Source organism: Rhinolophus hipposideros (assembly GCF_964194185.1).
Source record: "Rhinolophus hipposideros genome assembly, chromosome: 25".
NCBI classification, from domain to species: domain Eukaryota; kingdom Metazoa; phylum Chordata; class Mammalia; order Chiroptera; family Rhinolophidae; genus Rhinolophus; species Rhinolophus hipposideros.
In genome coordinates this window covers 17687725-17709355 of record NC_138071.1, presented here as the reverse complement: position 1 = coordinate 17709355, position 21631 = coordinate 17687725, and the positions used below count along the sequence as shown (strand labels likewise).

General features: G+C 46.6%; 1 protein-coding gene and 2 pseudogenes across 3 annotated transcripts; all 3 read left to right on the top strand.

The window, feature by feature from the left end:
• Window positions 1-1167: 1167 nt before the first annotated feature.
• On the top strand, window positions 1168-2135 carry LOC308492861 (heterogeneous nuclear ribonucleoprotein A1-like; annotated as a pseudogene). The gene has a single exon. The product of its transcript is annotated as a heterogeneous nuclear ribonucleoprotein A1-like (transcript).
• A 3187-nt stretch (window positions 2136-5322) lies between these two features.
• LOC308493033 (geranylgeranyl transferase type-2 subunit beta-like) lies at window positions 5323-6448 on the top strand (annotated as a pseudogene). The gene is made up of 2 exons: window positions 5323-5432; window positions 5580-6448. The product of its transcript is annotated as a geranylgeranyl transferase type-2 subunit beta-like (transcript).
• A 1864-nt stretch (window positions 6449-8312) lies between these two features.
• Window positions 8313-21188, top strand: AKR1B1 (aldo-keto reductase family 1 member B). Its single transcript, XM_081038019.1, has 10 exons — window positions 8313-8518; window positions 12425-12592; window positions 13326-13442; window positions 14435-14512; window positions 14814-14936; window positions 15460-15566; window positions 15892-15973; window positions 16552-16635; window positions 18528-18610; window positions 20813-21188. The coding sequence occupies exons 1-10, from the start codon at window positions 8453-8455 to the stop codon at window positions 20853-20855; spliced, it is 951 nt and encodes a 316-aa protein (XP_080894145.1). The 5' UTR covers window positions 8313-8452; the 3' UTR covers window positions 20856-21188.
• Window positions 21189-21631: the final 443 nt, after the last annotated feature.

Here is a 21631-nt window from a genome sequence, read left to right as displayed (position 1 = left end):
CAGTCCTACCTGCATTACACTCTTCCTTTGTAAAACTATTAGAGTCTGATAGACCCCAGGTGGGTGGCGACTGGTCTCGGTGTGCTCTGAGACTTTTGCTGAGTAGCTTCAGGCTCAGCACTGGCACCAAACCAGAATTTATATTAACCTGGTGACCACAATTCTTTCTATTCTAGTCACTCCCTGAGACCCTGCCTCACCCAACTTGTATACTGCAGGAGGCTTTATCAATGGCTAAACCTTAAGGGAGTTGGCAGGTGGCAGCAGGCCTTGGGGTATCCTGGCATTTTGCAGAGCAACCTCAGGCCCAGTACTGGTGGCAGACATCCTTGGTTCACAGCCTGGCCTCTCCCACACACCTTCAGGGTTAGCACAGGCAGCAAACAAACTCAGATTGCTTTGTAGCTCTTACCAGGTAGCCCCCACCCAGTCACAGGCAGTGGGTGACCTGGACCTGCACCAGAGCCCCTCAGAAGAGACCCCAGAACCAACACACTTGGAGGTTGGCTTTAGACCACTGCAGAGCACTGCCCAATTAGACCCATAAGCACACACCCAAGGGTGGTCTCAACAGGCACTAGAGCCCACTGGGGTGAATCCCACTCAGTGGGGTAAGCCCCACACACAGCAGCCTATAAGCTGTGGATGTGGCCAAACTCCACAGCCAGTCAGCCTGAGAGTCAATCCCACCCACTGATGTGCCAATAGTAATCAAGGCTCAACTATAACAGGAGGGTACACACAACTCACATAAGGGACACTCCTGGAGCACCCAGTGCAGGTGACCAGGGAGAGTGTGCCACTGGTCCCCACAGGGCACCTACTACATAAGGTCACCTGGCCAAGACTGGGGGATGTAGCAGATCTACCTAATACATAGAAACAAATAAAGAGAGGCAGCCAAAATGAGGAAACAGAGAAATATATCCCAAATGAAAGAACAGGAGAAAACTCCAGAAATGGAATTAAACAAAATGGAGGCAAGCAACCTATCAGAGACAGAGGTCAAAACAATGGTTATAAAGATGCTCAAGGAACTTAGTGAAAACTTCAATAGCGATAGCAAGCATTAAAAAAAAGGACACAGAAACCTTAAAAAAAGAATCTGGCTTTCTGTTGGTGGACACTCAAGTAAGTATCATTAAAGTCACCCCTCCCGTGGTCGTCATGTCTAAATCAGAGTCTCCCAAAGAGCCTGATCAGCTGCAGAAGTTCTTCATCAGAGGTTTGAGCTTTGAAACAACCAATGAGAGTCTGAGGAGCCATTTTCAGCAATGGGGAACGCTCACAGACTGTGTGGTGATGAGAGACCCAAACACCAAGCGCTCTAGAGGCTTTGGGTTTGTCACCCATGCCACCGTGGAGAAAGTGGATGCAGCCATGAATGCAAAGCCACGCAGGTGGATAGAAGAGTTGTGGAACCCGAGGGCTGTCTCAGGAGAAGATTCTCAAAGACCTGTTGCCCCCTTAACTGTGAAAAAGATTTTGTCGGTGGTATGAAAGAAGACACTGAAGAAATCACCTAAGAGATTATTTTGAAATAATAATTTGTATGGGAAAATTGAAGTGATTGAATTCATGACTGACCAAGGCAGTGGCAAGAAGAGAGGCTTTGCTTTTGTAACCTTTGATGACCATGACTCTGTAGACAAGATTGTCATTCAGAAATACCATACTGTGAATGGCCACAACTGTGAAGTAAGGAAAGCCCTATCTAAGCAAGAGATGGCTAGTGCTTCATCCAGTTGAAGAGGTCGAAGTTGTTCTGGAAACTTCGGTGGTGGTCGAGGAGGTGGTTTTTGTGGGAATATGACAACTTCAGTCGTGAAGGAAACTTCAGTCGTCAAGGTGGCTTTGGTGGCAGTTGTGGTGGGGGTGGGCATGGTGGCAGAGGGGATGGTTATAATGGATTTGGTAATGATGGAAGCAATTTTGGAGGTGGCAGAAGCTACAATGCTTTTGGCAGTTACAACAATCAATCTTCAAATTTTGGACCCATGAAAGGAGGAAACTTTGGAGGCAGAGGCTTTGGCCCCTATGGTGGTGGAGGCCAATACTTTGCCAAACCACGAAACCAAGGTGGCTATGGTGGTTCCAGCAGCAGCAGTAGCTATGGCAATGGCAGAAGGGTTTAATTACTGCCAGTAAACAAAGCTTAGCAGGAGAGGAGAGCCAGAGAAGTGACAGGGAAGCTACAGGTTACAACAGATTTGTGAACTCAGCCAAGCACCGTAGCGGTGGCCTAGCTGCTACAAAGAAGACATGTTTTAGACAATACTCATGTGTATGGGCAAGAAACTCAAGGACTGTATTTGTGACTAAATGTATAACAGGTTATTTTAGTTTCTGTTCTATGGAAAGTGTAAAGCATTCCAACAAAGAGTTTTAAAGTAGATTTTTTTTTTTGCACCCATGCTGTTGATTGCTAAATGTAATAGTCTGATCATGACACTGAATAAATGTGTCATTAAAAAAAAAAGAACCTGTCAGAAGTGGAGAATACAATAACTGAAATGAAGAAAGCACTAGAAGGAATCACCAGTAGACTAGATGAAGCAGTGGATTGAATCAGCAATTTGGAAAACAAAGTACCGTTTTCCCCAAAAATAAGATCTAGCTGGACCATCAGCTCTAATGCATCTTTTGGAGCAAAAATTAATATAAGACCTGGTATTATGTTATATTATATTATACCTGATATTATATTATACCTGATATTATATTATATTTAATTATATTATATTATATTATATTATATTTAATTATACAATATATATATTAAAATAAGACTGGGTCTTATATTCATTTTTGCTCCAAAAGATGCGTTAGAGCTGATAGTCCGGCTAGGTCTTATTTTCGGGGAAACATGGTAGCATGTGAAAACACTCAATTGAAACAGCAAAAAGAAAAAAGAATCCAAAAATATGAGGATAGTTTAAAAGACCTCTGGGACAACATCCAGCGTAACAACATTCACCGCATAGGAGTACCAGAAGAAGAGAGAAAGCAAGAGATTGAGAACCTATTTGAAGAAATAATGACTGAAAACTTTCCTAACCTGGTGAAGGAAATGGACATACAAGTCCATCAAGCACAGAGAGTCCCAAACAAGATGAACCCGAACAGGTCTACACCAAGACACATTATATTTAGACTGGCAAAGGTTAAAGACAAAGAGTGAATCATAAAAACAGCAAGAGAAAGGCAACTAGAAACTTATATAACGTAGTTCCCATAAGATTGTCAGCTGATTTCTCAACAGAAACTTTGCAAGCAAAAAGGGATCCAATATGACAAAATATTCAATGCGATGCAAAGTAAGAAAATACAACCAAAATTACTCTATCCAGCAAAGCTATCATTTAGAATTGAAGACAGATTAAGAGCTTCCCAGACCAAAAAAAAAAAAAAAAAGAGAGAGAAAAAGAAAAAAGAAAAAAAGCTACAGGAGTTCATCATCATCAATAATCAAACCAGTATTACAAGGAATATTAAAGAAACTTCTTTAAGACAAAAATTATGAATAACAAAATGGCAATGGCTACATATCAATCAACCATTATTTTCACTGTAAATGGATTAAATGTTCACTCAAAAGACATAGGGTGGCTCAATGGATAAGAAAACAAAACCCTTACATATGCTGCCTGTAAGAGACTCGCTTCAGATTGAAAGACACACATAGACTGAAAGTAAAGGGATGTAAAAAGTTATTTCATGAAAATGGGAATGAACCCCCCACACACACACAAAAACAAAACACAACAACAAAAAAGCTGAGATAGCAATACTTATACCAGACAAAACAGACTTTAAAACAAAGGCTATAATAAGAGATAAAGAAGGACCCAATAATCCCACTTCAGGGTATTTATCTTAAGAAATGCAAACACTGCTTTGAGGGGACGTGCACATCTGTATGTTCATTGCAGCATTTTTTACAATGACCAAGATGTGGAGGCAGCCTGGGTGTCTGTAGATGGAAGAATGGATGAAGAAGTGGTACATACATACAATGGAATATTGCTCAGCTATGAAAGGGAATGGGTTCTTGCTATCTGTGGTGGCATGGACGGACCTGGAGGGTACTGTGCTGAATGGAGTGTCAGACAGAGAAAGACAAATGCAATGAAATTTCACTTATATGTAAAATATACAGAACAAAATAAACAAACAAAACAGAAATAAACTCATAGATACAGAGAACATTTTGATAGTTGTCAGATGGGAGTGGGGTTGGAGATGAATGACAAAGGGGAAGGAATTAAGAAGTACAAATTGGTTCTTACACAGTAGTCATGGGGATGTAGGGTATTTCATAAGGAATATAGTCAGTGACATTGTAATAACTATGTACGGTGTTAGATGGGCACTAGATTTGTTGGGGTAATAGATGGAAGGAATTGGAGGACAGGCTGTAAAATGTACAAACTGATAGTTACAAAATAGTCATGGGGATGTAAAACAAAGCATAGGGAATATAGTCAATAATATGGTAATAACTATGTATAGTGCCAGGTGGGGACTAGACTAGTCAGGGGGATCATTTCTGAAATTATACAAATGTCTAACCACTATGCTGTACACCTGAAATTAATATAAAATAATATTGAATGTCAACTGTAATTGAAAAATTAAAAAAGGAGGGGAAAATGTGAAGGGGAATAAGAGGTTTAAATCTTCAGGTATAAAGCAAATAAGTCACAGGGTTGTAATGTACAGCATAGGGAATATAATCAATAATATTGTGATAGCGTGGTAGGGTGTCAGATGGTTGCTGGACTTATCATGGTGATCACTTCTTTAGGTATAGAAATGTTGAATGACTACGGTGTACACCTGGACTAATATAGTGTTGTATATTAGCTATATTTTAATAAAAATCTTTAAAAAATAAAATAAATTGAAAAAAATAAAAGAAAAAATAGTTAACTGCAGATTGTATTTATTAATGAAATATTCTGACCAAAGATATTTCCCATTTCCTTGGGCTTCTTCCTAACTTTATGTTACCAGTTGTTTTTATGCTTATAATCATGTGATATTTATGATTTTGTTTTCTACCTTCACAAATTTTTCATATACACATTTCTCTATGTTCATTTTTAATGGCTACTTGTTATCTCTGACTATTGTTGGTCATGTACTGTTTTATGTGTATAGAACTGTTTTTCATACGTGTGTGTGTGTGTGTTTTCCTTTTAAATTAGTCCATCAGGATGAGATTACTAGTTCTCATGATGGGATTACTGGTTCAGAGTACATTAAGATTCTTATTGCTCTTGATAGAAAGTACTAGAATGGCTCTTTTTGCTTTTAGATATGGGCACACCACAGAAGGACGTTATTTTCAAGTCAAATGCACCTGACACCTCTTACTGGAGAAGCATGCAGATTATATCGCGTCCTATGGCTCAAAGAAAGATGACTATGTATGTATAATTTTGTGTTGAAAGTTTATTTTAAAGGAGTCAGACCATTCTGCATAAGCAGCCGGTATTTGTGGCCCATGTTTCTTAAAAATGGTATCCAACTTATGCATGCCAAGCACTGAAGATACCGCCTTGAAATGCAGGAAGGAATACTGTATGTCTGAGTATTTGAGAATGAGTGGCATCTATTGGGGTCTGACTGTAATGGATCTCATGGGACAACTACATCGCATGAATAGAGAAGAAATTCTCACATTTATTAAGTCATGTCAACACGAGTGCGGTGGAATAAGTGCTAGTATCGGATATGATCCTCATCTTTTATATACTCTGAGTGCTGTCCAGATTCTTACTCTCTATGATAGTATTAATGTTATTGACGTAAATAAAGTTGTTGAATATGTTCAGAGTCTACAGAAAGAAGATGGTTCTTTTGCTGGTGATATTTGGGGAGAAATTGATACAAGATTCTCTTTTTGTGCAATGGCAATTTTGGCTCTATTGGGAAAGCTGGATGCTATTAATGTGGAAAAAGCAATCGAATTTGTTCTATCGTGTATGAACTTTGATGGTGGATTTGGTTGTAGGCCAGGTTCTGAATCCCATGCTGGGCAGGATTCCTGGCTATTACTAATCAGTTGTATCAAGTAAATTCTGATTTACTTGGTTGGTGACTTTGTGAACGACAGTTACCTTCAGGTGGACTCAATGGAAAGCCAGAGAAGTTACCAAATGTATGCTACTCATGGTGGGTGTTGGCTTCTCTAAAGATAATTGGAAGACTTCATTGGATTGATAGAGAGAAACTGCGTAGTTTCATTTTAGCATGTCAAGATGAAGGAACAGGAGGATTTGCAGACAGGCCAGGAGATATGGGAGATCCTTTTCATACTTTATTTGGAATTGCTGGCTTGTCACTTTTGGGAGAAGAAGAGATTACACCTGTTAGTCCTGTGTTTTGTATGCCTGAGGAGGTACTGCGGAGAGTGAATGTTCAGCCTGAACTAGTGAGCTAGATTCACTGATGCAAAAATTGCTTAGTATAGTTTTGCCATCTTAACATTTCTTTATTTGAATTGCGTATCAAACTTAAAAATCACTACTGTGTTAATATTTTGTATATGAATTGTGTTAATTTTTTTTTTTTTTTTTTGTTGAGAGCCCACTGGCCCATGTGGGAATCGAACCGGCAGCCTTCGGAGTTAGGAGCATGGAGCTCTAACCGCCTGCGCCACCAGGCCGGCCCAAGAATTGTGTTAATTTTTAAGAAGTTGTACATATTGTAAAATAAAGATTGATTGCGTGTGGAAAAAAAGAAAGTACTAGAATGTTTCTCAGAAGGATTCCATTGAAGGTTTTCTTAAGCATAATTTTGATATGTGCACAATGGCATTTTACAAAGCTTACAGAGGCAGTTAGGAAACTAGCACAACAGTATATCCCAACTATAGTCTTATTGTTGCTTTAGAAATTCCACAGGTCTGACTGCTTTACACTTGGGAAACCTGGTCAGAATACTTCAGATTTAGACAGGTACGCCTTCAAGCAGTCAGCTTTTATACTCATCCATCATACAAACGACAACAAAGCCCTTCATATTGAGTCCTGGTCGCTAACAGCTGACCCCTTCGTGTATACCAGCCTGGTCAAGGTGTATCATTTTCCAAAAACACTAGTCCTTTGGGCAGCAACCACTATGACAACAGGGATCTTATGAATGAAAAGTGGTGGGTTACTGGTCTTCTACCACAAACTAAGTTACCAGCTTTAGGCTTACATTAAAATTCTATTATTTGGGGACAAACAGCATCAGAATTTGCCCACTACCAACAGTTTTTACAAAAGTTTAATGGAAAAATCTCTGGGCTAGTCTGTTGTGTACAAAATTTTCCTAGGGGGCACTTTTTAGAAATCACTAAATGGAAAATCACCAGACTGGAGTTTAGAGAAGTCTGGTTCCTGAGTCATTACTGGGCAGATGCAGTTCTCAATCTTGCATGATTAGAGGAAAGATCAGAGGGTGATGGAGCAGAAAGAGGTTTAGGGTAGGATGGAGCATCATGGAGAGAGGTTGTTTGAAGGAAACCAAACTTGTCTTCAAAGCACATCCACAACTTTCCTTTGGTTATCTTGGAAAATAATGTCTTCTTACCTGCCAATTAGGGCTGATGGATTTATTATTTAGCACCTCCTAATTGGAAGTACTTGAAGCTTCAATATTAAAGCTGACTTTTCTTTTGTGGGTATCTGCCTATTCACTCTTCTTGATTCTCACTTGCTAAGGATTGAATGCCTTCGGTGTGTTCTAGATCAAACTCATCAAGGCTTCCTAGCCTGCAGAAATGCTGCTTTTGGAGGAAGCCTTGTGTACAGACATAGCTCACACCCAGTGTGTACGACATAGCTCACACCTAGGGTAAGGTGTGCAGATAGCCCCAGGAGCTACAGACCTGAAATCTGGAGACTGTTGTGCAACAACATTGGAAGCCATTTCTCTGGAATGCACGTTCCTGTAGAGCCAAGTGCGCTAAAAGATACCAGGAGTCAGCATGGTTCCTAAAAATTAAGGACGGGACATTTGTCAAGTTCCCAAATACTGGACTTGGACAATAGACAAATGAATCCTTCAGGATCTCAAACAAACAAACAAACAAACAAACCAGAAAGAAATAAACCAAAATTCTTTCCCAAGCTACATAGTTGTCGGACGTCTGTTACTTTCGCCAAGCGCCACAGGGGTTGGCGAGGTCTCGTCTACCCCACGAGCCGTGGGCCTGCAACCCTAGCGGAAAAATCCGGGCCTCTCTAGGACCTTGCGGAGGCAGCGCCCCAGCCGAGCTGCAACACCGACTCTGGTGGCCGCAACCTCGGCTCGGGCGGGCCAATCAGAGCCGCGTTTGCGTCACCGGATACTGAGCGTTCGGGGCCGTTGGTGCCCCACGCGGCGGTTACTTAAAGGTCCGCGCGCAGGCGCCACGGCGTCGTGGTTGTTGGGGGGGCGTCTGCGGAGCTCCGTGGTCATGGCCCGCCACGTCGTGCTGTCTACCGGCGCCAAGATGCCCCTCGTGGGGCTGGGCACCTGGAAGGTAGGTGCCGTGGGGCGCACGCTCCGGCTCCGCGCAGCCTGGGGCGGGGAGGGACCTGCGGTGACCCTCAGCGGCGTCCGGGCTCCGAGGGTCTTCCCGGCTCCTGGCGGGCTCGGGGCGGCCCCGCCGGGATGCGGGAGCCCGGGCGGGAGGGTGTTCGGCGTGGGCCCGCGGAAGGCAGCCCCCGCACACACCGGTGCGTGGAACCGCGACGCCGGACTTGAAATCTGATCGCAGCTGGAAAATCACTAAGCGGGACTGAAGGCGAGGGGTGCTTCCCGACTCCCCGCTGCCCCGGCCCGGGGATGGGGGTCGGGAGGAGCCCGCGAGGTGGAGCGGAGCTAGAGACGGGGGGCGCTGAGCGCCCGAGTCCCTCTCCTCGGGCCCTTGCTGCACCACCCCTTGGTCTGCCTTCTACATTGTTTGTCCTTAATCGTGTCTGGTTTTCCTCGCTCAGGAATAAGGTAAGCCCCCAAGGGGAGCCCGGAGATTGCAGATAATTAAATTAGGTCGCACGAGTTTGCCCAGGACCCATGCCTTTTCGTGTCGGACCTGGGGAATTTCTATAGTTGGGATATACTGTTGTGCTGGTTCCCTCACTGCCTCCGTCATCTGTGTAAAATGCCATCGTGCACATGTCATTGTGCGGGGCTGAACGCCTCCACCCCGGCGTGGCACTTGGGGGCGTTGTGTGCCGGGCAGGACTCCCAAGAGAATCTAGGGATTTGGTGGTTACCGCCCGTGGGAAACTGTTGGCACGATGAAAACTGGCTCCCGAAATCTGAACACCACTGAACGTCCCTAAGAAAGGGTGAGGAATAAAATGGATAGACTGATTATCTGAAAATTAGGGGGCACAGAAGGTATTAATGGGCGCTGAGGCAAAACCCAATATTTTTAAGCCGCTTATAAGTTAATTTCAGGTCTTCTGTATTACATTGCACAAGTACGACCCACGTTTTCCCATGAACTTTGAATATGGGCCTGGGCTTTGGATATTTATACACAGACGAGGAAAGAAAAGACATAATTGCGTGCCCTGTGAAATGGTTTGAAATGGAACAAAGGATGGTGTTTACCCTAAACCTGCAGTTGAAACGTAGTAAATATAACGTGAATAAGAAAAAGGATCCTAGAGTTGCCTCAGAAACAGAGAGTGTTTCTTGGCCAACGTGATCAGAATGTATGTAATTTTTTGTGTTTCCTTCAAAAAGTCCAGTGGTGGCTCTAAGGGTGTAATTGAGTTATGACCGTGACACAGAGTTAATTTCCATCTGTTGCAGGCTGTTCTCTTGGAATGGATGTGAAAAGATGTTTTCTTGGCAATATCTAATTACAATTTCTGTAACAATGTAGCTCACAGACATGCACCTATAGCTGGAACATTAGCTCCACAGAACGATACTTAGCCTTGCTAGGTGGGACGCATTCTGAAATTTTTACTCTATTTTGTGTTTTCAGAAATTATGGTCCAGACCTCAGGCCTCTTGTTTGGAAATCACTACTCTAGGCTAACTATGGTAAAAGTTGATAAAAGTTGCAGTAAAAGTTGATAAAAGTAGGTTTTTAATCATTCACCTGAGCACTAAACGCCCTGAAAAGCTGTATATTTATGTAAAATAACATTACAGAAATCTGTGCATTTAAATCATTCATTCTGCAGACTGAGTTCATTGAGGGCAAGGCGGTGTCTGCCTCATTCACAACTATTTCTAGCACTTTTCAGAGTGGCTGGTAAATAGCAGGTGCCCAAAAGATACGGGTTGAATTGGTATGAAAAAGTCAGATAACTTTAGATTTTGGGGGGTGAGGCGATGAGGCTTGTACTGAATTGTGTGCACGCATGATAGGGGAGGTGACAGTGAAAGAAATGGTATAGGTACAGGCTTGGAGTAGGTTTCCTTTTTTTTAAGTACAAAAAAGTTTTATGGTTAGTAGCTTAGTCCCTTTTCCCCCTATGTGTGCACGTATTCCTTCAGAGATGCTGGACAAAAGATATAGTGACCTAAATACCATTTGCTTGTCTTTGTGAGAGCTCAGGGAGATTCTGCAAGTGGCTGCAGCTCCTTATTCTCATGGATTTTTCATGTCACAAGGGCTGTGTCATACCGTTCAGACCCTCTCTGGGTCTGCACTCTTCTGGCTCCAAGGAACCGAATAACCGACTTAAACTGAAGCAGGAAAAAAAAAGTGTTTGAGGTGGGGATTTGTTGACCTAAAAAGGACCTCAGTTGTACCAGATTCAAGGATATAAATGATGTCACCGGGAGAGGTCTCTCTCAGCCCGTATCTATCTCTCGTCCCCATATTTCTTTAGCAGCTCCTGCCTCTCATCCTCCCAGTACGGTGAGGTCCCACCACAGTGAAATCTTATTTTGGCGGTGCCAACTAAAGTCCAAAGATTGAATCTGGTGATCCTGGTTTGGGTCATGCCCCTGCTCCAGTGGCTGTGGCAGACGCAGTACGTGACTAGGCTGGGCCTGAGGAATGCGCCCGCTCCTCTGCCCAGGGTTGGGGGCGGGCACAGTACAAGGCTCTGGAGAAAATCCATCAGGGTGCCCTCAAGTCTGAAGAAAGTTAAATGCATGCTGGGCAGTTTCCTCCCCTGGGTCCCTCACTTGTTATCTTTCTTGGGAATGGGTGTGCTCTGCTCTCAGCAACAGCACTGCCCAGGATACCACAGAGAGGTTGTGGTAATTACTGTCTTCTGGATATGCCGAGGTGCTCTGCTGTCTGTTCCTTGAACCATGGAGGGTGGGGAAGGCTGCAGGTGCAGCTTCTGCGGTCCTCCAGGGAAATAGGAGATTGCCAGATCATCTGACGATGTTCCCTGATCTTACACCTGAGGTTAGCATTGCCACCCTGCCTCACGGCTCCCTCCGTGGTGGCGAGCAAGGTCACGGTGCTCACAGGCTCTGGTCATGCATTGGCTCCCAGAGCCCTGTGTTCTGCCCCCCTCGCCTATTCACAACAGTTGATGTCAAAACAGCAGATGTCCGCAGCTGCCGATGGCCCTGGGGAGTTTTCCCTTTTATTCTTTTCTACCCCAGCTCTTCAGAGGAATGCGCTGTATTCATTCAACAGTCCGTGGCACACATGTTTATTTTTCAGCTCTGTGCTCTGAGCAGGAGATGGAGTAAGTGTGCAGTCAGTGTGGGGGAAGCTCAAAGGCGATGCAGGCGCCTCCGCCTCCTCAACAGCCAGGACCCCACACCTGTCGTGGTCACTCAGATGGTTTGGGCACAGACACCATTCAGTTTCTTTGCAGCTCCGACCACGCCCCGTGTGGTGAGCTTCAGGATTCTTGTGCAGTGAGAATCCAAGGCACCACCTTTGAATCTGCATCAGTAACATTCTTGACTTTATGATAATCTCCCAGAACTGCTCAAAAACACGTGATGGCCAAGCTCCGAGTCCATGCACCAAGGCGAGAGTAAAGCACAGGCTGAACTCGGAAACCAGATGGGGAGTGGGTAAACATTTGCAGCGATTTTTGAAATATTTTGAGCTATTTGTTGGAAATGGTACCCCTTATTGTTCTGGGAACCTAATGGAATCATAATGGAGTGGTTTTTATCCAGTGGTTTGTAAATCAACAGATGTGAAGAAACAAGGAAACGGAGTGGCCTTGGCACATCTTTGTAAAGTGATGTGTGCTGCTCTTAAATCGTCATCAGATTTGATAAAACTAAGCAATGTGACACTTCACCTCATTCCGTCTGAGCAAATAGTTTAGAATCTGCTTCAGAAACGTCCCTGGGCCTTCCGTGGCTGGCCTGCCAGGAACAGGCGCTTCAGTCAGTAGCGGGCAGCTCACCCTGCCCTCCTCCCTGGGTTGTGAGCAAACGACGTGTTCTGTTTCGTTTTGGATTTTCACTCCATGCCTTCTGTTTCGTTTCCTTTCAGTCCCCTCCAGGCAAAGTGACAGAAGCTGTGAAGGTGGCGATTGACCTGGGGTACCGCCACATCGACTGTGCTCACGTGTACCAGAACGAGAACGAGGTGGGGTTGGCCATCCAGGAGAAGCTCAAGGAGCAGGTGGTGAAGCGTGAGGACCTCTTCATCGTCAGCAAGGTGCCGCTTTGCAGGGGAGCCTGCGGGATAGGGTTCTCGTCTTTGTTTATCCAGTGGCGGCATCAGCTTAGGAGCCAAAGCCATACTCTGGGGCCTCTTAGTACAGCTACAGTTATCACTCGGCAGACGATTCTTCCAGGGGAAATGTGTTGACTCAAGACGGTAGAGGGTTCCAGAGCTCACCCATCCATGGCTGTCTATTGGATGGTCGTTCGATTTGGATCCAGTGGTCAGAGCCCCTTTCTTATGAGACTGAGGTTGTGGGTTGGTGCCCCCTTTCCAGGGACTTATCTTTGAGGACGCAACTTGCTTCCCATCTGCAGACTGGATCTCCATTGCTGGGCACCATTTTTTTACCTGGAGGCTGTTGGTGTCCAGAGAACACCTGGTGGGAGAGTGAGGCTGGCTCCACGAAGACCAGCTTAGTGGGAAGATTGCCCTCAGAACTCATGTAGGGCCTCGGGCTGGCTGGGTGACCTGTCCATTCTAGTTTTTGCCTTTAGTTTGGCCCTTCTAAGGGGTATCCCTTGATCTGATTATCCTATCTTCCTTTGGAAAGTTAGGATTCACAGTGTGAAAGGGACTCTCCTTGCCCACCATCTGTAGCATCACGGTGACCTAGGTGGGTTGTGGGGAGAGGAAAGCGACTCCTCCAGCTTCGAGCATCTGGCAACCAGCCAGGAGACAGCTTCCTGCGCGGCAGTAATAAGATGTGTTCTCTCGTTGGCTTCAGCTGTGGAACACATATCATGAGAAAAACCTGGTGAAAGGAGCCTGTCAGAAGACGCTCAGTGATCTGAAGCTGGACTACTTGGACCTCTACCTTATCCACTGGCCGACGTGCTTCAAGGTATGGGGCACAGGGCTCGGGCGTAACCTAGGACATGTTATGTCCTCCCTCGTTAGCCGGTTATGAATGGTACACGCTCTGTGTGTGTCTTCACTGCTCAAGGTATAGTCCCTAGCCCAACAGCAGCGGCAGCACCTGGGAGCTTGTTAGAAATCAGTCTTGGGCCCCACGCAGGGTGTCTGAATCAGAACCCCCGCTGACCTGCAGGAAGTTTGAGGAATACTGCACTCACTGGGTCATTTGGTGATTGTATAATTCACAGCTTTGTGACAGCAGACATGGCTCGGGTGACACTTCCGTACACAGCCATAGGTATCAACTATCCCTGGCCCGCCCACTGGCATGTACGCACGTGCACATTCACCCCCTGCACATATGTGTCATCCTGTGGAATGTGCCATCCTGTGGAAGCTTGTGAATATTTATTGGCAGCGTGGCTCTTGACACAAAAAGAATCTAGCGTTGTTATGCCCTTTGCCTTCGTGCTAGCCACGAGCTTAGTTTTCTGTTTTGTCAGCCAGAGGGAAAGTGTAGGTTTCACCCGATAGCTCCCGTTTTATTGCGCTGTGGTGTGTCAGGACCTGAGTTTCATCTTTTGTTTTTCATGATATGCCAGCGAGGCGCGGCAGGGTGACAGTTGTGTAGGCTATGGTCCAGCCAGGATGTGGACCTCATGAGCCCTCGTCTTGTGCCCTTCCCCCAGCCTCACACTCCAGTCCATGGTGGGGTTCATCTCACTGACCAAGAATTAATCCTTCTTCATCTCACAGTCAGCTCCAACGCATTTGTTAGAATAAGTGTCTGGGGGCTTCAGGAGTTGTCTGCCTATGTCTTTTTCACACTGACACACAGATTTGCCCTTGATTATCTTCTAAAAACTTAGCCAGCTCTTGTAGTTTAGAATATGTTAAGAATGTGGCTTCAAAGATGCAGCTCCCCCAGCAGGTTTAGGTAGGGCTATTACTAATGGTTTGTTTTTGTTGTAACGACAGCCTGGGAACGAGTTTTTCCCGCTGGATCCCAAAGGCAACGTAATTCCCAGCAGCGCCGATTTTCTGGACACCTGGGCGGTAAGGCAGCCCCTGGGTTTGCTTTCTTCTTCAGGGCTGGTTTCCTGTTGTCCTTGTGAGTGGATGAGGTGTGACTGATCTGCTCTGCCATTTCTGTCACTGCATTTTGTCCTTCTGTCACTGCTTTTGCTCTTCTTGTCTCATGAAAGCCAGCCTGGCTCTTGGCTTGGCGTCTCTTGGCATCTCAAAGGTCTAACTTGCTGGCACTGGATAGTAAGGGCAGGATGGGTGCAAAAGATGCTTCTGATCCTTGTCCTTTAGGACATGCGTCAGCAGCCAGCAGACCCTCTTTTGTCTCTAGGCCATGGAAGAGCTGGTGGATGAAGGGCTGGTGAAAGCTATCGGAATCTCCAACTTCAACCATCTCCAAATCGAGAGGATCTTAAACAAACCTGGCTTAAAATACAAGCCAGTGGTTAACCAGGTAAACATCCCACAAGAACGCTGGCGTGTGTGGCTGACTTTTGTTGTTAATGGATCCTGGCAGTTATTTCTTATCCGCGGCACCCACGTTGCAGCCAGGAGGCCAGCTCCAGGGAAGTGGCAGAGACCTCATTTATAGTTCAGAACAGTAGTGACACGTCTGGGAGTGAAACTTGCAGGAGAGGAAGGGTTTGAGCCTGGCTTGTGATGGCTCAACGAGGCACAGATTAGCCCCGTGTACACAACGAAATCCTTAGACCTGTCCCAGTTGATAAATGGCCAAAGCCAGAAGAAACCTTTAGGGCCCACGGCCACAGTCCATGGTAACAAGATTATTGCTGTTAACGTCAAGGCCATGAGCTGGGAATTGGTGGCAGTTGTTACATCATATCTGGGAGACAGGACATTGGTTAAACGTAAGTTTCTATCTGGTGGGGGAAGGGACTTAGCATGGAGAGACTTCGTGTATGTCCCATGACCTGTGCCCACAGTGCTGCCACCAGCCCTCTTGTTTGTATTTGCAGATCGAGTGCCACCCATACCTCACTCAGGAGAAGTTAGTCCAGTACTGCCACTCCAAAGGCATTGTGGTGACTGCTTACAGTCCCCTCGGGTCCCCCGACAGGCCCTGGTGAGTTTCCATGGGACTATGTTTTCTTATCAGCTGGTGAAGATTAGACATGGTTAAAAAGAAAAATTCAGCATCAAGGAAAATGCTTCTAGGGCCGATTTGCATACCTTCTCGGGAGCCTCTTAATTGGGTGTCCTGGCTGGCGTTTCTAGTAGCAAGAGGCCTGCTCTTTTTCCAAAGGGTTGGGAGGTTGTAACCAAGCTTCCAATCAGGAGGACACTGGCGGGCTACCCCCTGAGGTTGATGGGTGTGAGGGTTAGGGGTGCGGGCTGCCGCGAGTGGCAGTGATGACAGCTGTTCACACGAGGCATCTTCCTGTTTCCAGGGCCAAGCCTGAGGACCCTTCCCTGCTAGAGGATCCCAGGATCAAAGCGATAGCTGGGAAGTACAATAAATCCACAGCCCAGGTACGGCCCTTTCCAGGCACTCGTGATTACTCCCAGAACTTCTGTGTTTGTGCTGGTCCCAGTAAGCCAGGAGGGAGAGGTGACTGAGCCAGTCAAACCCTGCCTGGACGTGCAGCTTGGGGTCCTGGGTTGTGTAGGCCACCAACTGGAGAGCTAGAAGACTTCCGTGGGGTCTGGGAATAACAGGAGTGCCCCAGGACCTTCCCAGGCTGCTGCGAGGGTCAGCAGTTGCTAACTGTAGGTGGAAGCTCCTCTCTGCACTCAGAAGACCAGTCTCTGAGCTGCACGGGCAACGTTCTTTCTCCCATGTGACAGTGGACTGTTGCCTGCAGGTAGTACACCTGAGAGGAGGCACGGAAGCGCATGGCGGGGTGGCGGAGAGCAGGGCTCTGGGGCCAGGTCTTGAGTGCCACCCTCCCACTTGGTGTGGGGGTGACCTTAACGTCCCTCCCTGCGCCTTGGTTTTCTCACATGCCAAGTTACGGAATTCCCCCTCGTGGTTATGGACGCATACGACTAAATGAGATAATGGTGTAGAGTTCCTGGTGTCCAAACGCACTCGGCACGTCGATTTGCAGGTTCTGATCCGGTTCCCCATGCAGAGGAATTTGGTCGTGATCCCCAAGTCTGTGACGCCTGAACGCATTGCTGAGAACTTTCAGGTAAAGTCCCGGATGGTCAGCCCAAGCTTTCCTGGCAGGCTCTTCACAGGACCTCTCATCTCGTCCCTGGAAGGTCGCATGTGGGAGCTCCACCCTTCTGTCCCTTCTCAGTCAGGGCGCCAACCTCAGTGGGCTGTAAGGCCCACCGAGGACTTGGGACAGTGGCTCCTCCCGGGTGGAGGTCCTGTGTCTCCATGGCCCCCGTACGTACACACCCCTATGCTGAGGCTCCTCAGTGACTCACTCAGGGTCGGCCCTGAGAAATGCTGTTGTCGAGTAACACTGCCTGGGTTTGCGTCAGGGTTTGGTTAGTTAGTGCCTTGGTTTACCATCTGTAAAATAATACTGATTTTGAGGGTTGACATGAAGATTAAATAAGAGACATCAAAGGAAGAGCTTCACACGCTGCTTGGTACCTTAGTAAGCACTCAGGACACGCTGCTGTGCTGGTGATGAGTCTGGGCACTGCAAAGACCCCACCTCACAATGGACAGAGCAGCAGGGCTGGTGTTGGGGCACCAGTGAGGGCCCTTGGAGCACTGCCAGAGCAAATGAGCCAGCCTGGCCTCACAACCCTCCCTGCCTGCCTCACCAGTGGTGGGGAGTCCGTGTGGGAGAAGAGCTGCTCCAAGTGGGTCCGGACGCCGTGAGCCTCTGCTCTCGCTAAGCTAAGCAGCTCCACCACGGCCACACCATCTCCACCTAAGCTTTGGTTCCAAGCAACTTTTTCCACAGAGAGCAGCTGGTTTTCCCTGGTCCACTGGTCATAGGCTGTGGCTGTGACACTTGTTGTTGGTCACCTGAGAACCTGGGTGAGGCCCTGGGAGGGAGGGGAGCTTATTATGTAGTAGGGGAGAGTTTTCTTCTTACTTCAGCTGTTTTAACTATATTTTTTCAAGGTGTGAGGAAAGGAACATTTTTAAACGACTGATCTCATAGTACTACATTATTTTATTTTCACCTCTTACTAAGTAGTCCTTGCACATTATTGCACGTTTGTAAACAGAGGTCTGCAACAGACTTTCCTCCTGCACATTCTGTGATCACCTGATGCCGAGGGCCAAATTCTCCTTCTCCTTGGAGGACCGCGATCTTCGTGCCGATCATTCTCCTGATATACCTTTCTTGCCCTCTCTGTCAAAACCTTATCTGGCTTCTCAGGCCCGTCTCAAATCCTTTGATCACAGCCTTCAGTGCGCTAGCTGGAATTCATTCCTACTGTGTTTCCCCGAAAATAAGACCTAGCCGGACAATCAGCTCTGATGCGTCTTTTGGAGCAAAAATTAATATAAGACCCGATCTTATTTTACTATAAGACCAGGTCTTTTTTTACTAGCATGTAAGACCGGGTCTTATTTTACTATAATATGACCAGGTTTCATATTAATTTTTGCTCCAAAAGACACATTAGAGCTGATTGTCCGGTTAGGTCTTATTTTTGGGGAAATACAGTAATTCCTCTGAACTTCCTGAGTGCTGTGTGTGTAGTGTCTTTCATACAGTATGCAATTAATTACTCCTTGTAGTGTACCTATTGTCTGTCCTTTGTTTCACTGTAAACTAAGGCAGAGACATGTCTTATCCATCTTTGTGTTCCCTGGTGCTTACCACAGTCAAAGTACGTAGTAGTGGTCTTGAAATGAACTAAATAAAGAGGATCATTTTGCTTGGAGGTTCTAGAAGAGAAGGACTATTTTCCTTATTCCCTATAATATCCAGCCAAAACATGTGCCTTCTCTCAATAGTCATGCAGTACGTTTTCTCTGAGTTGAGTCTCCCTTTTTCCCCGTCCCCACACAGGGCAGCAGCCCATCCGTGGACCCGCACAGAACTGCTGGGGTCATCGGTTTGTTCTTTACTCGCAGAGCTTATTGGATGTTTTTTTCTTGTAGGTCTTTGACTTTGAACTGAGCACGGAGGACATGACCACCCTACTCAGCTACAATAGGAACTGGCGCATCTGTGCCCTGGTGAGGTGAGAGAGTCCTGGGAGAGTATTAGGTACTGCAGAGCAAAGGCATAATTCCTGCAGCCCAGGTCCTGCCATCGCAGCAGTTCCGACTTTGGCACATTACCTTGCGTGCTCATCCATGTGCCACAACCAACATTTAAACCTGTGCCAGGTGACCGGCACACAGTCAGAGGGAAGACGCCAAGGTACCTGCTCTGGTGTCTCCTGGTGCAGGTCCATTGTTGGCCTTGCCCGCAGTTACCACATGTTTTGACATTTAATTTTCCAATCTCAGTGGCTCATCTGAAACCAGAGGATACCAGATAGCTCCTGTCCCATCTTCCTAGAAGAATTTCCTTGGGATTCTCTTATCTGACAACGACTTTAATAAAAAGGCATTAGTAGGAAGACCGTGGTGCTTGGGGCACGAGATAATCCCGTTCTGACGCTGATAAGCCACTTGGCTCTTGAAAAAGTCACTCGACCCCTCTGACTGCAGAGTCACCTACGACCCTCCAGCTGCGCATTCGCTGGTTCCTTGTGTCCCCTCCGATGTGTAGTTTGGATTCTGAAGGTGATGGCAAGGAAGGTCATTTGTTGTCCCTTTCTACCAGTACAATAACTACATAAAGCTTAAAACTCTTTTCTTCTTTCAAGAAGAAACATCCCATTTTCCACTGGAGACTGAGAACCTCCTCTCACGATTTTTGTTGTCTGAGCTCTCTGTTTCTACTCTGTCTCCTTGAGTTTAGTTAGTTCCTCTTCTAAGCCAAGTTCGAGCCTTCCCTAAGACAGGGTACGGTGCTCTCTCTGTCCGTTTCAGAACTTGCTCTGCTGGTGGCCTTCACCACTGCCCCTGGCAGACGGCTGCCACAATGGCACCTTGGACATCCTCTGTCCTTTGTTTCAGGTGCGAACATGCCTGATGAGCGTGTTGCCGTCACACCAGGGGCTCAGATTCCGAACAGGCCACAGAGTTTATCACTGGCAGCCCCAAACCAGGGCCCTTTCTGATGTCCCTGTTTGGGTTCATGGTATTTAACCTTTAGACACTAAAATCCCGTTTAGATGCAGTGGGCAGGAGAAAAGAGAAGTGAATCATTCCCCAAGTTTCATCTGTTCTGCTTTGAGCGTCTGTGTCATTCATTCAGCTCCCACTCCCTTCCACTGCCGACAGAGTATAGAAGCTCTCGGGGCTGACAGACCACAGTGGTCTTCTCACTGGTTCCTTTGCAGTTACCCTCTCTTCACTCTCCAGTGCCATTCTAGAATCTGCTGTCAGATTATTCTGTGGGCTACTGATGTTTAAGGGGGATGGCTTGGAGTTGGAGTAGGGAGGGAGAGGCTGTCTCCAATATTCCCAGGTCGCCCAGAAAGCTTTTTCTAACCATACATATACATACATATACGTTGCCTCTTTTTTGGCGGTTATTTTGATACCGAGTCCCCGCAGCTAATAGCAGTGTTATGTGCCTCGGTTTTGATAGGATGCAAAAAAAAAAACAAAAGAAAAGAAAAGAAAAAAAGCAGACGGTGGGGGAGCTTTTGAATATCTGAATAAGAGTTTCGTGCCCCAAGCTGGGTACCCCCTGGGTCTTTCACACTCTGCCCAGTCAGTCTTTTCAACATTAATGCCATTACATTCCCAGCACAAGCCACTCACCCAGCCAGACGGGACTGTGAACCCAGGCAGACATGCCTGCAGCTCTCCACCCTCAGTCTATGCCCAGCTTGTTCCCTCCTTTGTGTTTCGAATCCTGGGCTTACTGCAGCTCCCACTGAGGCTTCTGGAGGTGATGGTGCCCTCTCCTCCATGACTCGGAGCACTTGCTGTGTCACACACAGAGACTCTTACCATCTCTTATGTTATCATCACCCTCTTATGACAGTAAGCTGCTCTCCGGTCCTGCCAGCTAGACTGAGTTGCCAGGAGGCAGGAATTGTGTCTTGCTGCTCTGTGTGCCCAGGCACAGGCTGGGCACAGAGGGGGTGGTGTTTGTCTCGCATGTGCCAGTGGACGAGAGCCTGTGGCAGAGGAGCCTGGAGGGCGGGCTGCTGTCCCAGTTGCAAGTGCTGACCCATGACCTGAGTCGCAGAACTGACTTGTGGCCTCTCGGCTGTTCTTTCGGCCTGAAATGAGACACTCACCATTTCTGTCTTTTTGTAACGTGTGATATTTGAAATCTCTTCTTGGAAAGCTAACGTATTCCTCTTTTCTCCTGACAGCTGTACCTCCCACAAGGATTATCCCTTCAAGGAAGAGTTTTGAAGCTGTGGGTGCCTGCTCTTGTCCCGCCTCATTCTCCCTGTGTGTAGTGTAGTGTGGCCTGCGTCCCTCGGCGGTGGGTCAGCGACCTGCTGACGAACCAGCGAGGGCTCGGCCTGCTTGGGGTTCCGTCTGAAGCGCAGTATCAGTAGATTAGAAGTCTCTTCCAGTTTTCTTTGCCCTTTTTGTCCAGCTGGGGAAAATACAGCCTCGATAACCGTTTTCTGACTAAGTTGAATCTGCAAAGTGAAGAATAGTGCCACTAACAATTTGGGTTTTGGTTATCCTTTCAGCCAAACTTCTTGCCTCAAATAAAAGATACTTTTGTGAGCTTAATGCTGTTCGTTGTTGAAATGATGGATGCTGTTTTGATTTGTTGAAATGATTCGCCGTCTGTCCCACTTGACTTTCACCCCATTGATCCCCATAAAGCAGCCATTCAGCTCTGCAACAGGAATGAGGACTTGGCCCCTTTCCTTTTAGTGGGGAAAGTCCTTTTAGTACTCACCCCAGTACTGGACCTTTAGGATGCTGGGTCTCATCTGGCTGCACATTGAAGTTACCTGCAGAGCTTTAAATATTGGTGATATCTGGACATCACCCCTGGTGACGATCTATTTGGTCCTGGGTGTAGTCAGGGCATTCAGAGTTAGCAGGCCCCCCGAGGAATTCTAGTGTGCAGCCAAGATGGGAGCCACAGCTTTAGGGCCAAGCCAGGACATCAACCTATTTGTAGTTCCACAAATTACTTGGTTTGTCGTCCTACCTGTGAAGGCCAA

What these genes read in the sequence shown, in the direction of transcription:
- AKR1B1 (XM_081038019.1), top strand. Translation starts at nt 8,453, where the DNA reads ATGGCCCGCCACGTCGTGCTGTCTACCGGCGCCAAGATGCCCCTCGTG. An exon ending in ACTGGCCGACGTGCTTCAAG is followed by an intron (nt 13,443 to 14,434) that starts GTATGGGGCACA and finishes TTGTAACGACAG; the next exon opens with CCTGGGAACGAGTTTTTCCC. An exon ending in ATTTTCTGGACACCTGGGCG is followed by an intron (nt 14,513 to 14,813) that starts GTAAGGCAGCCC and finishes TTTTGTCTCTAG; the next exon opens with GCCATGGAAGAGCTGGTGGA.